The sequence below is a fragment of the Prunus dulcis genome, chromosome 6, assembly GCF_902201215.1.
Source record: "Prunus dulcis chromosome 6, ALMONDv2, whole genome shotgun sequence".
In the NCBI taxonomy this organism is placed as follows: Eukaryota; Viridiplantae; Streptophyta; class Magnoliopsida; order Rosales; family Rosaceae; genus Prunus; species Prunus dulcis.
In genome coordinates this window covers 20,107,082-20,123,185 of record NC_047655.1, presented here as the reverse complement: position 1 = coordinate 20,123,185, position 16,104 = coordinate 20,107,082, and the positions used below count along the sequence as shown (strand labels likewise).

The 16,104-nt window shown below is 37.0% G+C and overlaps 1 protein-coding gene across 1 annotated transcript in view; it reads left to right on the top strand.

Annotated features, from left to right (window-relative positions):
- Positions 1 to 14,668: 14,668 nt before the first annotated feature.
- The window catches only part of LOC117630433 (probable mannitol dehydrogenase), a 2,078-nt gene continuing 642 nt past the window's right edge, over positions 14,669 to 16,104 (top strand). Inside the window, exons 1-2 of the mRNA XM_034363157.1 lie at positions 14,669 to 14,845; positions 14,932 to 15,132. Of these exons, the coding sequence (XP_034219048.1) occupies positions 14,669 to 14,845; positions 14,932 to 15,132 (378 nt within the window). The remainder of the gene's footprint in view (positions 14,846 to 14,931; positions 15,133 to 16,104) is intronic.

Here is a 16,104-nt window from a genome sequence, read left to right as displayed (position 1 = left end):
GATTTAACATGACACACCTTTTATTGAAAAACGATGTAACAACTCCTAACCACGACTCCTGTGGTAAGACATTAAAAATTATTTTGACGGCGTGAACAGGAAAAGAAACGCCGTGGATTAGTGCTTGAACGATGGTTAATATAAAACAACGATCATGGTTAAGTTCTTCACTACGTCCCAAGCATCCAATTTGTCGACATTGTTATGTCACTTACCATGTCGGTTTTTCTGTAGGTCTTGACGTGGTTGGCCTCTTAAAAGTCGCTTTTATAACCCTCTTTGACGTGTGTATTCTCTGAGACATCAATTGTTTTAGCCAAACCGACGTGCAGAAGAGTGTCACGACAGTTAATGAAACTGAGTTGCCTTTATTTCCAACTTTAGACGACGGTAATTATTAATCGGTGGAAGTAGTGTTTTTCAAAATTCGTCAGTTGGAGCACTATTCCGTTGTGGTATCCTTAAATCTACGACGTGCATTATTTTCATGACCGTCGTTTTTGGTAATATTTATTAACCTGTGTAATTTAATTTTAATTAACCAACATGTTTTCTTTTTCAAATGGCGGTTTTTATTTCTTTACGGACTTTTGTAGTGTCATTCCACGTTATTTATAAAAATATGACGTTGGTTATGTTTTAGACGTGTGTTTTTGTGATTTTTTTAACTGAACTGTTGTATTGTACACCTTTAACCCAGTATTTTTAATTTGTTTGCCCAAAGCTTGCATAATGAAAATGTTATCATAATTAAAATGATATATAGAGCTATTAATTAATGTCATATAATTAACTGCATAACTAATATCTACACACTCATCTCTAATATTTTCACTCCTAAACTCACCCATTAGGTCATCAAATGTGTCAACATTTGGTATCCCTCTAGTAAATGGCTAACACTCAATTCTAATATCACCTAGCACATCATCACCAATAACATCATTATATTCTCTATTAGGCATTGTTAACACTACCGACCAACCACAATGCGTTGGGTTGTCAATAAAAGATACTTGTTTGACTTGAGAAGCCATAATAAATTGGTCATTCCTATATCCAATTTTACTCATATCTACAAGAGTAAATCCAGGTTCGTCGACTACAAGGCCTGAAGTGTTATCTATCCAATCACATCTTAAGACTGAGATTCTAAACTTTTGGTAGTCACGGTCCCAAATTTCTTGAATGGCACCATAAAAACCCATATTGGAGACAATATGGTTTTTATCATTGGCACTAGCAACTTGCATAGTATGTGTAGGTAAATAAACTTCACTATTTTAGACAGTTTGCACATCATCTTGTGCCTTAGTGTTAAATTTAACACTATTAATAAGATAGCTCCTATATGATGGCATTGCCATGCTTGGACCAGCTGCTAGCCACCTCAAATTTTCTAATACGCAGTTATTTTCTTCATCATTAAGTTCACTTTGAACCTGCAAATTAATCATATATCTTAAAGAATAAAACTCATACTTGATATAAGGTAGGACTTCCTCCGTATTCTCCAAGACATATAGATGTGCCTAGTTCAACAAGTCTCGATCAACTAAGCTCACTATGCAACCTGATACTGGCTTTGAAACTCCCATCTTCTAGCTTGATAGCACTCCAACTGTACTAACATCAGATAAATGCTCGGTGCAAAACTCTACAATTTCTAGCTTGTTACAGATACCGTCGTAGTACACTCCCAAATAAGACGTCGTGTAACACCCCGACTCCGAATTTAATTCCTATTTTAAATTATTTAAGTGAATTTACGAATTTACCCTTAGGGTAAGGGTAAATTGGTCATTTTATTGCCCAAAAAGTGTTTGGGGCAGCGACTGGTATTTTTGGGTAGGTTGTACTGAGACGAATTTGTAGACACGCGGTAGGCTTGAATCGGAGTTGTAACGAAGAAGTTACGATCAAAACATCGACAGTGGTAAAACTGTAAATATTTCGAAGTTTGGGTTAAAATATCTGACTTTTCTCTCTCTCTCTCTCTCTCTCTCTCTCTCTCTCTCCCGCGCGGCTGAACCCCCCTCCCCGTTTTGAATTTTCGCCGGAATTTCAGACGGCGAGAACTCCGCCGTCCGACCACCATTTGAGGCGCCGTTTCTTGCAAAAGCTTCCTCTCTTCCTCCTCTACCCAGCCCACCCCTTTTCTCCGATCGAAAACCCGAAAAACGGGGGTGGCGACGACGTGAAAACCAGCTGAAACTGTCGACGTCGCCGGCGACGTTTCCGGCCATCTCGAGCTGCGCCGTCTCTTGGAACAGGTAGCTCTCCTTCCCTTCTAGCTGTTTCCTAGGTTGTGCGATGACGATGTCGACGCTGGTTGCCGGATCGAAGCCGTGAAGTTCCGGGTTAAACCGTGAGTTTCCGACGTCGATTCCGGCCACTTGCCGTCCGAATTGGACCTTGGTGTAGTTGAATAAAGTGTTCCACTCGTCGAGTAGAATCTGTAGCCGGAAGGGTGAGCTCGGGTGTGGAGTTTTTCCGTTCCCGAAATTTCTCTACACACCCACGCGCTGCCGGCGCGTGTGGCGGCACGTGGGCGAGGCCGGTGAGGCTGCAAATTAACCCGATGAGATCCTTAGGTTGTCACGAGCGCATAGGATTTCGCGGATCTCAATTCGGATGTCGTTTGACTATCGAACGGATTTTCACATATTGTGCGTTATCCGGGTTCGATAGGTTCCGACCGTTAGATCCTTCCCGAATTAAAATATGTTGTTCTAGGTATTCCTAGGATCGTATAGGACTTCGCGGATTGTGAATCGGAATCTCGGATGTTCCGATTCAATAACTTAAAGTTTGTGTTTTATATTAACCGTCCGATCGTGCGATCGTAAGCGATCTAACCGTCCGTTTCGGACCAAACTTGCGAGACGGGTATCTTAGACCTTGTGGAACCTTTAGGAACTTTCGGATTGTAAAATGGAGGTCGTGGGTCCCGTGGGCCCGGTTGACCCGAATTGGGAAGTTTGACCGTTGGTTGACCGAGTGTCTCCCGAAGCTGTTCCATCGTCCAAATTGGGTAGTTGGACCTTAGAACGTCGCGTTCCTAATACACTTACTAGGAACCTGGGAAATTAGGATATTTAATTCAAAGTACTCGTTCGAAACGCTTCGTACTAATCTCGTGTACGTATTCTGAATTAGGTACTCCGACCACGCATACGCAGCAGGCGGGACCCTCTCAGGGTCAAGCAGCGTGGGACTACTTGTGAGTGGATTTTGTTTTCAAATCTTATGCATGGTTTTATTAATGAAAGATTTATGCATAATGTTTTAACGATTTATTGAATATATTATATTCATGGGTTGAATTTGATGTCTATATAGCGCTTTGGCATAGTTGGGTATTGAAAGTATATTTTATATGGATTTTGGGAAATTTATGCATGACGTTTTAAATGATATTTTTGGATATATTATTTATTCAGTTGTTGAAAGGGATATTTTTATGAGGCATTGAAAATATATTTTTGGGTTTTAACATATTTGAGTATCTTGAGTATGAATATATGGATTGGAGGTTTTCTATATATATTTGGTTATGTGCGAGGTACTTGGGTTGTTGAGATGAGATTGTGGAAAGTGGTGAGTATAGAATGTCAGTTTGGTGTGCTATAAGCACTACCCTATGTACCTCCCCTGATTTGGAACTTGGATACGGATACTTGAGATACTTGGAAGAATCGGAACCCGGGGCATCCTTGACGGGATGTTGCTGTAGACCCTTGATTGGGTAGTCTGCGCGCGTAGGACTGATCACAGACGTACGAGTTTTGAGGTTATCGACGGTACGTGCTGGCTGAGAGTTGGTCCCCCAGTTGGACGGCTCGTTCCCTAGTCACATGGTGGATTGAGGACTCATCATGAGGACTCTGCCAGGGTGACTAGTCAAACAATCCCCCGGTTGGATTGTTTCCCCGGTACAACTAGGTGGTGGTCATATTTATATTATATATATCTCTCTCTTATATTATATATTTATATATATAATCCATTCATTTATGTTTTTCGGTGAGGATACTTCTTTGCTGGTCGTGCCAATGGGTACGCTTTCGAGAGTTTGGTTGTGGGACTTATAAGTCTTGGATGGTGGGTGTTATAAAGCGTTCTTTTTGGATTTTGGATTTGGCATCGAGTATTGATTTGTTTCTATATATATATTTTTATATATATATATATATATATATATATATATATATATATATACTTGAGTATGAAGGTTTGAGATGCATGGAATTTCTTGCATGGTTTTCTAAACAGTGGGGTTATACTACGTTGGTTTACACTGAACTGAATTTATTTTTGTCCACTCACAATTTTCTGTTTTGCGCCCCCAGCCAGTAGTTGACTGAGCTCCGCAGCACAGCCGGATCATGCGCTTCCGAGCCTTGAGCCTTCGTAGGACTCTTTCTTCATGTTATTTCCTTTGAACTCTGTTTTGTTGAAATTGAAGTTCTTAGACATGCTCTGTTATCGCCCTGTTAGGGTTTGATTCGTGAGGCCTTCTAGGAGCTCACTGGCTTTGGGTTCGTAGGAACTCCGAAGTTAAGCGAGTTGGAGGCTAGAGCAATCCCAGGATGGGTGACCACCCTGGGAAGTTGCTCTGTGAGCTCCCAGGAACAAAACCTTGAGGGGGGCGTCGACCCAGCCCAAAGAGGACAATATCATGCTTGGTAGAGTTGGGTCCAGTCCGCTGCGCCACTCTGACCTTGGCGAGGCCTTTTGGGAGCTCACTGGCTTCGGGTTCGTAGGAACTCCGAAGTTAAGCGAGTTGGAGGCTGGAGCAATCCCAGGATGGGTGACCACCCCGGGAAGTTGCTTCGTGAGCTCCCAGAAACAAAACCGTGCGGGCTGGTGAGAATGTAGCCAGGCCCAAAGCGGACAATATCGCGCTACGGCGGAGCCGGTCCGGGGTGTGACACGTCGATAAATTTATCTTTACTGTCATGGAACATTGCTTTATGACGATGCTATTTTGTAATATAACGATGTGGATTCCGTTTAAATTATACGACGCAAATTAAGAACAGATGGTCGTGTTTATTTAGGAGTTAACATGGTGGCTGTTTTGGTAAACCGCCGTCTTAACTCTCTACGTCAGTGGCTTCATACCTGCTGTCATTATTTTAGAAAAGCTTTTTAATAAGATGAAGTTTTTTTAGTTCGATGCGTCGTGTTTTAAAAATACCTAAGCGGATCTCTATTTTTTAGGTGTTTATGTTACTTATCCACGATGGTTTTCTATTACCCTCGTCTTTCTTTTTTTTTTTTTTTGAGAAATTCTATGATTGCATTCATAATTCAGCCAAAAAAGCCACTAGCCACAAAAGGCCAATACAAACTAGCCACAAAAGGGCCATTACAATAACGGAGCGGTCTAATATCAAAATTAAGAAAATCAGGTATGTCTCCACTAACGATCAGGCAAGATCGAAGAAACTCTGGCATAGGCATCCCAACTAAGATTGCAAACTTAGAATAATAAAAAAGAGATAAAGCTTGAAAAAACCAAGCCATAACAATACAAATAAAACTCTCACCAAGGAGAGATGAAAAGCTCTCACAAAGGAGAGATGAAAAACTCTCACAAAAGGAGAGGTGAAAACTACACAGAGAACCCAAAGAGTCTCTGCAACTTATTTCAAACATAAAGAAATTGCAAAAAAGATGGTGGTGGAGATCCGACGCCGAAATGCAGGTGAAGATCCGACGTTGAGCCGCAGCCGCCTTTAATGATTGGATGAAAATCATAACAAAACTAAGACAAATAGGGACAACCCTTTGTCTCTGAAAATGAGGGAAGAGGTGAAAGGAGTATATACAATCCCCTCCTATTGAGGGTTTAGTGGGACCTACATGAGTGTCCCTCAAATAAACATTTTTGAGGGATTCGTCAATTGAAGCTCTCTGTATCTATATGGGTCATATCTATCTATAGGGAAAGTCTTGAATTGGGCAAGTGAGAAACTGGAGAGAGAGAGAGAGAGAGAGAGAGAGAGAGAGAAATCAACTACTCCTCTCTAATTAATCTAATTCTAAAAGTTTCATATATTAGATTACGGATTTTAATGTAGAGAGAGAGAGAAATCAACTACTCCTCTCTAATTAATCTAATTCTAAAAGTTTCATATATTAGATTACGGATTTTAATGTGGAACTCACATGCATAATATGTGTAAAATTTGATAGTATTGTATGGAAAAGATATAATTTATGCTTGATTTTCTTTTTCTTAATTTTATAGAAGAAACGACAAATTTTTTGATTAACAAAATAATGCAAATTACAAGAACAAAAATGATCCTAGGGGTCGTATCATACAATACAAGGAATAACTAGTGCATCTTGAAAAGGAAAGATAATTGATTCCGAAATAACAATGACCCCATAAAAGAAAGAAAGTATGCGTTTCCTTTTCATAACAATAACCCCATAAAAGAAAGACAGTATGCATTTCCTTTCCTAGTTTTGCAGCCGACGTGATTGAAGACTAGGCTTAATTCTCAGAAGTCAACTCAGCTTTATATATTTGTAGCATTTGTAACAAAATAATTAAGGTCAATTAATTCCCTAAAAATACCATATATATTTTGAACGTAATTATATATTTATGACTATATATTTGGACTCTCTATATAAATCGCACATTGTCTCAACTTTTTAGCAGAACAAGTGAAGTGAATTCAAGAAAAAAGGATGGCTAAGTTTACAATCCCTTGTTTAGTCCTTATTTTGGTGCTCTTGTCAACCACCAATGGTTTGTTTCAATGATCTTCAATCATTTATATTTTATTTTTTTCCTGTTAGTTAGGCTTTTCAATTAAGTATTTACAATCTCCTATATATATGGTCAAACAGATGTCCATGCATGCAAGCTATTAGGGTTTTTTTTTTTTTTCTTTTTCCTTTTTGGTTGATCGTATCAATGTATGAGTCGATAAAAAATTCAAATTGGATCAATTTTAATTACTTTTAATCTAAGAATCTAGAGTTTGTTCAAGTGCGTAAACTCATGTCTACATTTGTTTTTTCCGTAAATATTTTGTAATATAATTTTATATATTGCAGAGTTTGTTCAAGAGGCTTTTTGTTTTTTAATTTTTGGTTCATTTCATAATAAGACTATAATTTTTTTGGAGAATTAATTAATTGTCTCTTTTTTTTCTTTTTTTTTAAAATTTTTTTTATAATTTCAGTTTGGAAGATTGCAACTGTTGAAGGGTCTAAGTGTTGTACTGATCATCCTGAACTTGGAAAGTGTGTCCCTGGTGCGGATGACAACCCAAACGGTGGAAAATGCTGGACATTTTGCACTTCAGATTGTGAGAAAGGAGGAATCTGCAAACTATTTGGCGATCGTCATCATTGCCACTGCTTATGTTGATTTTCTTTCAACCCTATTCCATAATATTATTAATTAGTTAGCAGTTTTATCTAAGATCCTTAAGTTGGGTAGGTGGGGGGGCTCCTCCCCTACTAGACTAGATCGTCATTTCCAATTTCAAGCTTATGTACCCTTCTTTAGTTGAATAAAATTATCTTGGCATTTTGTCATTTGTGTGCTCAGGCTTTCCGTTGCAATGTGCCGTCTTGGGTTCTTCACATAGTTGTCTTTACTATTTTTATATCCTAGACATAAACTCACATAATTTTAACCATCTAACTAAAACCTAATTTGGTAAGATATATATGCTCTATTATTATTAACTAAATTACAATATATTCGATCTACCTTCATGTTTTGTATTTAATTTATTTTAAAGCATGTCATAAACTCCCTGATTTCTTATTGATACTCCCTGATTTCTAGCACATTAATGACTCCAATTTTTTAAAAAGAAAGTATCATACCAGGAATAACTAGCATGCATCTTGAAAGGAAAGATAATTGATTTCAAAATAATGATAAAAACCCCATAAAAGATTAAGACTGGGTTAATTCTCAAACGTTTCAAAAGTTAACTTAGCTTTATATATATGGGTAGCGTTTGTAACAACGTAATTAAGGTCAACTAATTCCCTAAAAAGACCATATATATATTTTATATTTTACTGTTTCGACTCTCCATATAAACCACACATCGCCACAACTTTTTTTGGCAGAAGAAGTGACGTAAGAAGTGAAGCATCTATACCCTTCTTTACTTGAATAAAAATCTCTAGAATATTGCAAAAGAATATAGGCCTCTGAACCCATCTTCTCAACCACCTGGGATCTTTATTGGATTTGTTTCTATTTATGTTGGGTCAGTTTTAGGTGTGAAAGATCAAAAGCCAAACATATCTGATTAAACCAGGTATTGTGGATATTGCCTCATTTCCACCCCCAAAAACAATTTTTTTAATTTCCCATTTCCAGACAAAAATCCCACTATTTGCCAAAAAATACCATATATATTTTGAACGTAATTATATATTTATGACTATATATTTTAACTCTCTATATAAATTGCACATCGTCTCAACTTTTTAGCAGAACAAGTGAAGTAAATTCTAGTTAAAAACGATGGCTAAATTTACAATCCCTTGTTTCGTCCTCATTTTGGTGCTCTTGTCAACCACCAATGGTTTGTTTCAGTGATCTTCAATCATATATATTTTATTTTTTTTCCTGTTAGTTAGGCTTTTCAATTAAGTATTTACAATCTCCTATATATATGGTCAAACAGATGTCCATGCATGCAAGCTATTAAGGTTTTTTTCCTTTTTCGTTGATCATATCAATGTATGAGTCGATAGAAAATCCAAATTGGATCAATTTTAATTACTTTTAAACTAAGAATCTAGAGTTTATTCAAGCGCGTAAACTCATGTCTACACTCTTAGTCCTTTTTCACTTTGAGGGGGGAGGAAGCCATTGTTCTTCCCCCCTCTCCCCTCTTCTCTTCCTCTCTTCCTCCTTTCACCTCTTCCCTCATTTTCAGAGACAAAAGGTTGTCCCTATTTGTCTTAGTTTTGTTATGATTTTCATCCAATCATTAAAGGCGGCTGCGGCTCAACGTCGGATCTTCACTTGCATTTCGGCGTCGGATCTCCACCACCGTCTTTTTTGCAATTTCTTTATGTTTGAAATAAGTTGCAGAGACTCTTTGGGTTCTCTGTGTAGTTTTCACCTCTCCTTTTGTGAGAGTTTTTCATCTCTCCTTTGTGAGAGCTTTTCATCTCTCCTTGGTGAGAGTTTTATTTGTATTGTTATGGCTTGGTTTTTTCAAGCTTGATCTCTTTTTTATTATTCTAAGTTTGCAATCTTAGTTGGGATGCCTATGCCAGAGTTTCTTCGATCTTGCCTGATCGTTAGTGGAGACATACCTGATTTTCTTAATTTTGATATTAGACCGCTCCGTTATTGTAATTGCCCTTTTGTGGCTAGTTTGTATTGGCCTTTTGTGGCTAGTGGCTTTTTTGGCTGAATTATGAATGCAATCATAGAATTTCTCAAAAAAAAAAAAAAAAACTCATGTCTACACTTGTTTTTCCTGTAAATATTTTGTAATATAATTTTATATATTGCAGAGTTTGTTCAAGAGGCTTTTAGTTTTTCAATTTTTGGTTCATTTCATAATAAGACTGTAATCTTTTTGGCGATTTAATTAATTGTTCTTTTTTTTTTTCCTTAATTTCAGTTTGGAAGATTGCAACTGTTGAAGGGTCTAAGTGTTGTACTAATCATCCTGAACTTGGAAATTGTGTCCCTGGTGCGGATGACAACCCAAACAGTGGAAAATGCTGGACATTTTGCACTTCAGATTGTGAGAAAGGAGGAATCTGCAAACTATTTGGCGACCGTCATCATTGCCATTGCTTATGTTGATTTTCTTTCAACCCTATTCCATAATATTATTAATTAGTTAAAAGTATTATCTAAGATCCTTAAGTTGGCTAGGTAGGGGGGCTCCTCCCCTACTACACTAGATCGTCATTTCCAATTTCAAGCTTATGTACCCTTTTTTATTTGAATAAAATTATCTTGGCTTTTTGTCATTTTTGTGTGCTCAGGTTTTCCATTGCAATGTGCCATCTTGGGTTATTCATATAGATGTCTTTACAACTTTTATATCCTAGACATAAACTCACATAATTTTAACCATCTAACTAAAACCTAAACTGGTAAGATATATATCCTCTACTTTTATTAACTAAATTACAATATATGCGATCTACCTTCATGTTTTGTATTTAATTTATTTTAAAACATGTTATAAACTCCCTGATTTCTTATTGATACTCCTTGATTTCTAGCACATTAATGACTCCAATTTTTTAAACTAGCATGCATCTTGAAAGGAACGATAAGCAAAATGGGCATTAATATTGTCTGGCTCCATTCAATCTAGTGGTCCTAATTAAGCCTTTCGCTCTTAATTTAGATGGAAACAAGCACAACTGCTTTCACCTTCATCATTTAATTTTAAAAATATAAATATATTTTATGTCTCTGTAAGCTTTTATTTATTTATTCATTTTTATATCCAAGCGATATTAGGGGAGCTTCATGAATTAATGCGGAGGCTGTTAATGTATGCATTTTGAGTTATTTCTTTTGGCTTCCCTTGACAATTTTGTAATAGGATTTTTATTGTTTTTATCAAGCTCAAGCTTAGTTTAAGAATAGCTTCTCTAGGTGTTCTTAAACTAACATCTATCCTATGGAGGTTCAAGCAATTTGACAAAGGTAAGTATGCATTGCATATCATGGCATTAAAACTGTTTTCATAAAATGATGACTAGTCATCTGTTTCTCGTATGACTAGTCATCCTTGCTCTGTAGGAATTCCAGCTGGATAACAAACCTTTTTGTCCTATTCTCCTTTCTCTCTCAACTGCCATGTAGGCATTATGACCTAAGGGAATTTCTGTCTATATAGGCTAGTTGTTTCCTATTTTGGGGTCGTCTCTTTTGGGTGGAAGTTTTGGAAAGTTTGGCTTGCCATCTTTTGCTTCTTCTTCTTCGAGAGAACCATCCTATATTTCATCTATGAGTTTTTCCAAAATGATTTCTTCTTGAAAAACTGCATTTGACTTTGAATCTGCATCTAGCCACATAGAATAATCTCTCATTTATATCTAGGTCAGATTCAAGACTAATTTCTTCAAGAGAATGGTTTCTTGAGGAAATTGGTCATTCTCATTTGAATCCAAATTTTGGTTTTGGTTTGAGTTAGAGCTTGCAAGCTAGTGCCATGGGATGAAAGAGCTGGAGAAGGAGCTGCCATTGCCATGAAGAACTGAGCTTTAAGCTTTGCTAAGTTGGAGAAGAAGATTGCACAAAGGAGGTATAGCTCATCTTCCTAAATAGACCTAGGAATTTCTTGAGCTTGCTAGTGTTCTTTGTAAGAATCTTTTTTGCTTAGTGGATTGCCTGGTCGGTTGATGACCCCCAGTTTTTTCCCAATGGTGGGTTTCTGGGTGAACAATTTCTGGTTTTCATCTCTGTAAATTTTCTGGGTTTCTGTTCTTGGTGGTTGACTAGTCATCGTATGAATTTCTGGGTCTGTGTTCTTGGTGGTTGACTAGTCATCGTATGAATTTCTGGGTTTGTGTTCTTGGTGGTTGACTAGTCATCATATGAATTGTGGTTGACTAGTCATTGTATAAATTCTGGGTTTGTGTCCTTATAGTTGACTAGTCATCATTATCTGTTGTTTGGTGTTTACTTGATTATGATGATTTCACACACTTTCACCATAGTTGTTGCTAGCATAGGGGATGCCTAGATTGACGGGTCCTTCTGAGTGCCTAGGTTGTCACTAGTAATTCTCTAGGCTTGCAGGTACATCTTGGTATGCTCTGTGTATGTTATTGTTTGGTATAATTCATATATGACAGTTGACTAGTCATAAGAGTATTTGGTCAAGGTCTAGAGTGTGTGAAGGTTGTTGCGTTCTTGATTGAATATCTTTTAAATTTACCCCTCGTCACCTAAGTACCAATTTCAATTGGTATCAGAGCCCCAGCTCTAAACATAAATAGAGAGATCCTTTGGGTGCTAGTTGGTATTAGGTGTGCAAACATAAAAATGGATCAAATTGCTCCTTGCATTCATGATGAGCTTGCCTTGTTTGTTAAGAATTATAGAAGGGTTGTCAAAGATAAAACCAAAGTCACTAGGAATTGTCAGAATCTTCCTAGTTCGTCTACATGTGTGTCTCAAGACAATGTTTTTAAGGAGATGAATGTTTTGGACTCTTATGGCTTTAGGGAGGACAAAAGTTTGAAAGGTCTTGTAAAGTGCTATCTATGTGGTGGTGCTGGTCACATTGATGTGGAATGTGCAAATAACCACAAGATAAAGTTTAATGGGAGAGAAGAGTCAATTAGTGCACAATGGAGTGATAATGGTAGTGATGATTCCAATAACTATATCACTTCATCTTATGAAGAGGCAAATAATTTTGCCCTTGTTGGTTCTGTCCATAACTCTAGCCTTGCTAGAGTTCATGTAGTTAAGGAAGAATCTGTGTCGAGAGATGATATGCAAGATGACCAGTCATATAGAGAACAAGATGACCAGTCATACAAGGAACAAGATGACCAGTCATACAAGGAACAAGATGACCAGTCATACAGGGAACTATGTGAAAAGTATGATATGCTTTTCAATGAAACCTGTAATTTCAAAGAACATAATCTCATGATGGAAGAAAAGGTCAAGGAACTTGATGAACTGAATGAAACTCTCAAAATGGCCAAAAAGAAGTTGAGTGATAGCTTGTATGAGAATGAAGTTGACATGTATGAATTGTATCATAAAGTTAGCACTCTTGAAAAGGAAAATTCTGATTTGATTAAGAAGTTGAATGTACTTGAAAATGACAAATCCTTGTTTCTTCATAGACTGATTTTATTTGAGTTTGAAAAGTCATTAGTTGAGCATGAAAATGTAGTCGTGCATGATAATTTTGTGGTTGAAAATTCTGATTTGCAATGCATGTTATTTGAGAAAGACATTGAGGTTCAAAACTTGTTTGAGATGATAAAATCACTTGAAAACAACATGGTTAAACAATCTGAATCTTTTGATGCTTTACAATTTGAAAATATAAGATTGGAACATGAACTTGAGTTGGAAAAAGAAAAGATTCAAGGTTTAACCATTGGTGCTGGAAAGATTGATAAAATGCTCAATTTTGGAAAATTGTTCGGTGATATAAGAGGTTTAGGATATATAAATGAGTCTTCTATACGTTCATCATTTGAGACAATCTTTGTCAAAGATGTGTCAACTCAAGAAGCTCCAAAATTTGTTCATGGTCTCAACTTGGGTTTTGATTCCATGAATATTGTTTCTAAGGAAAAGCTGTCTCTTCCACAATCCAAATTTGTGCCTACCTGCCACCATTGTGGTGTGAAAGGACACATTCGACCTAGGTGTAATATCCTTAGGATTGAGTCTCAAGTTTCCAAAGAAAGTGAGTTTAAGACTCATGTGTCATCTTTTAAGGGGTATGCGACTGTAATGTCTGTGGTTTGTACAAGAGATAAACATTCTTCACTTGCAAAATTTGGTTTCCTACAACCAAAAAGGTTCATTCCTATATGCCATCATTGTGGCACATTAGGACACATTAGACCAAAGTGTTTTGATTTTAGGAATTTTGAGCAAAAGCCTTTTGTTCATTTCAAGAAAGTAAATGATGACTCACTTCAAACTCAAGTGAATGATCTTCTTTATAAAGTTGTCAAAATTCCTAAGGTGATCTCTTTGCCTCATAAAGTCTCAAAAGTGAAGCAAGTTTGGATCAAGAAGGAAGACCATGTTCTTCCTCATGTTGGTGACTAGTTTCTTTATTTTATGTATCTAGACCATTCTCTTATTTGTGTGTGCTTCATGGAGTCTAGATACATTGTCATGCATTTGCACCTTGTTCTTTTGTTTTATTATTTTTAAATGTGGTCATTGCATGCATATCTTTCAATCATCTCTCTCTCAGTGCTTTGAATCTTGGGTGATCAACAAAATTTCATGTTCTTTTGAACTTGTTCACATTTATCTTGTTGGTCTTGTCCAAACATTTTCCCTTGGTGGCAAGGAATACATCCTATCCATTGTAGATGACTTCTTTGGGTTTATTTAGGTCTCACTCTTGCTTGAAAAATCAGAAACCTTTCAAAGGTTTAAATCTGTCTACCATCTTTTAAAAAAAAAAAAAGTTAAGATGACTAGTCATCTGCCTCTTGTTAGAATTAGAACATATCATGGTTCTGAGTTTGAGAATTCTCAGCTTCTGAAATTTTGTGAGGTGATGAGAATTAAGCATGAGTTCTTTGCACCTATTACACCTCAGCAAAATGGTGTTGTGGAGAAAAAAAAAAAAAAAGAGTTCTTGTTGAGATGGCTAGGGTGATGCTCAATAGCAAAAATTTTGCTAAACATTTTTTTGGTTTACATCTCAAACAGGGAGTTTTTGAGGTATGGTGCCAAACAAACTCCCTATGTGCTTTGGAAAGGTAAGAAACCCAATGTGTCTTATTTTAGAGTCTTTGGTAGCACATGTTTTATCTTAAGAGATTGGGAACACCTTGCTAAGTTTGACTCTAAAAGTGACAAAGGAATTTTTCTTGGGTATTCCACTTCAAGCCGAGCCTATAGAGTATATAATTATCGGACCGGAACCATCATGTCAATATTGATGACTTTGCTGCCTCTACTGAGATGGCATTAGATGAGGATGGTCTTTTATCTTCTATTCTTGAGGGAGAATCTCCAGGTCTGGATCTAGTGGTTGACTGGTCAACCCTTAGCAAATTGGTTGACCAGTCAACTCTTGACAATTCTGTTCCAGTTGACCTGTCAACTTGTCATAATCAACCTCAGAATCTCAGCTCATCTGTCCCTATTGAAAACTCTCTATAGAAGCAAGATAGGAAGCCTTCTCTACTTGACTGCAAGTAGACCTGACATTTCCTATAATGTAGGAGTTTTGTGCTAGGTTCCAAAGTGATCCCAAAGAGTCTCATTTGTTTGTTGTCAAAATAATCATAAAATATGTGAGTAGAACTTTTGAGTTTGGGTTGTTGTATACTTATGACACTTGTGTCAATCTTGTTGGGTATAGTGATGCTGATTGGGCAGGTTGTAGTGACGGTAGGAAAAGCACTTCTGGGAGGGTCTTTTATGTAAGCAACAACCTTGTTACTTGGCATAGCAAAAAACAGAAATCTATCTCTTTATCCATTGCTGAAGCAGAGTATGTTGCAGCTGGGAGTTGCTGCACTCAACTCCTTTGGATGAGACAAATGTTGGAAGACTATGGTTTTGCTCAATCATGCTTTCTAATCTATTGTGACAACATGAGTGGTATAGATATTTCTAAAATCCTGTTCAACACTCTAGGACTAAGCATATATACATTAGGCACCATTTTATTAGAGATCTTGTGGAAGACAAAATTCTATCTTTGGAATTTGTTCCCTCTAAGAAACAGCTAGCAGATATACTCACCAAGGCCTTGGACTTTCAGAAACATGTCACACTTAGGTAGTCCATTGGCCTTTGCTCAATTGATTGATTAGCTTGTTTGTTCCTTATCTTCAGCACATTGCAGAACTGTTGACTAGTCATCTTCGTTTTAGTTGACTAGTCAAATATAAATTTTTGTTTACTTGGTGTGCAAATGTCAAAAACATCTATTTCTTCTGATCTCTGATGGTGTGAAGTTTGAATCATTTTATGCTTTGCCTGATTTGTGCATAATTCCCCCCTTCTAGTTTGGAGCCATTAGATGAAATTTTTTTGGTGTTTTTATGTCCTCTTGGTGAGACAAGTGTTGTGATCCATTGTGGACAATCATTGTTATAATCTCCTATCTTATCTCACTCTCTTAGGCAATTTGTTTATAAATTTAAAAAAAAAAAGAAAAAGAAAAGAAAAAAGGGAAGTGTGACCAATGTAGTCACGACTCTAGGAAGGTATAAGGTGATATGATTGAAGAATCTAGAGCAAGAGCAGCAAAATTGGGCCACTCATGCACTTAAGTCTGGGATGTGCAAATAACAAACATAATAAATGGCCAGATTGAGTGATGAAAATCAAATAGGTTGAGTCTATGCTTTGAGTTTGTCTTGAAGGTTCATTATATACTTGTCTCT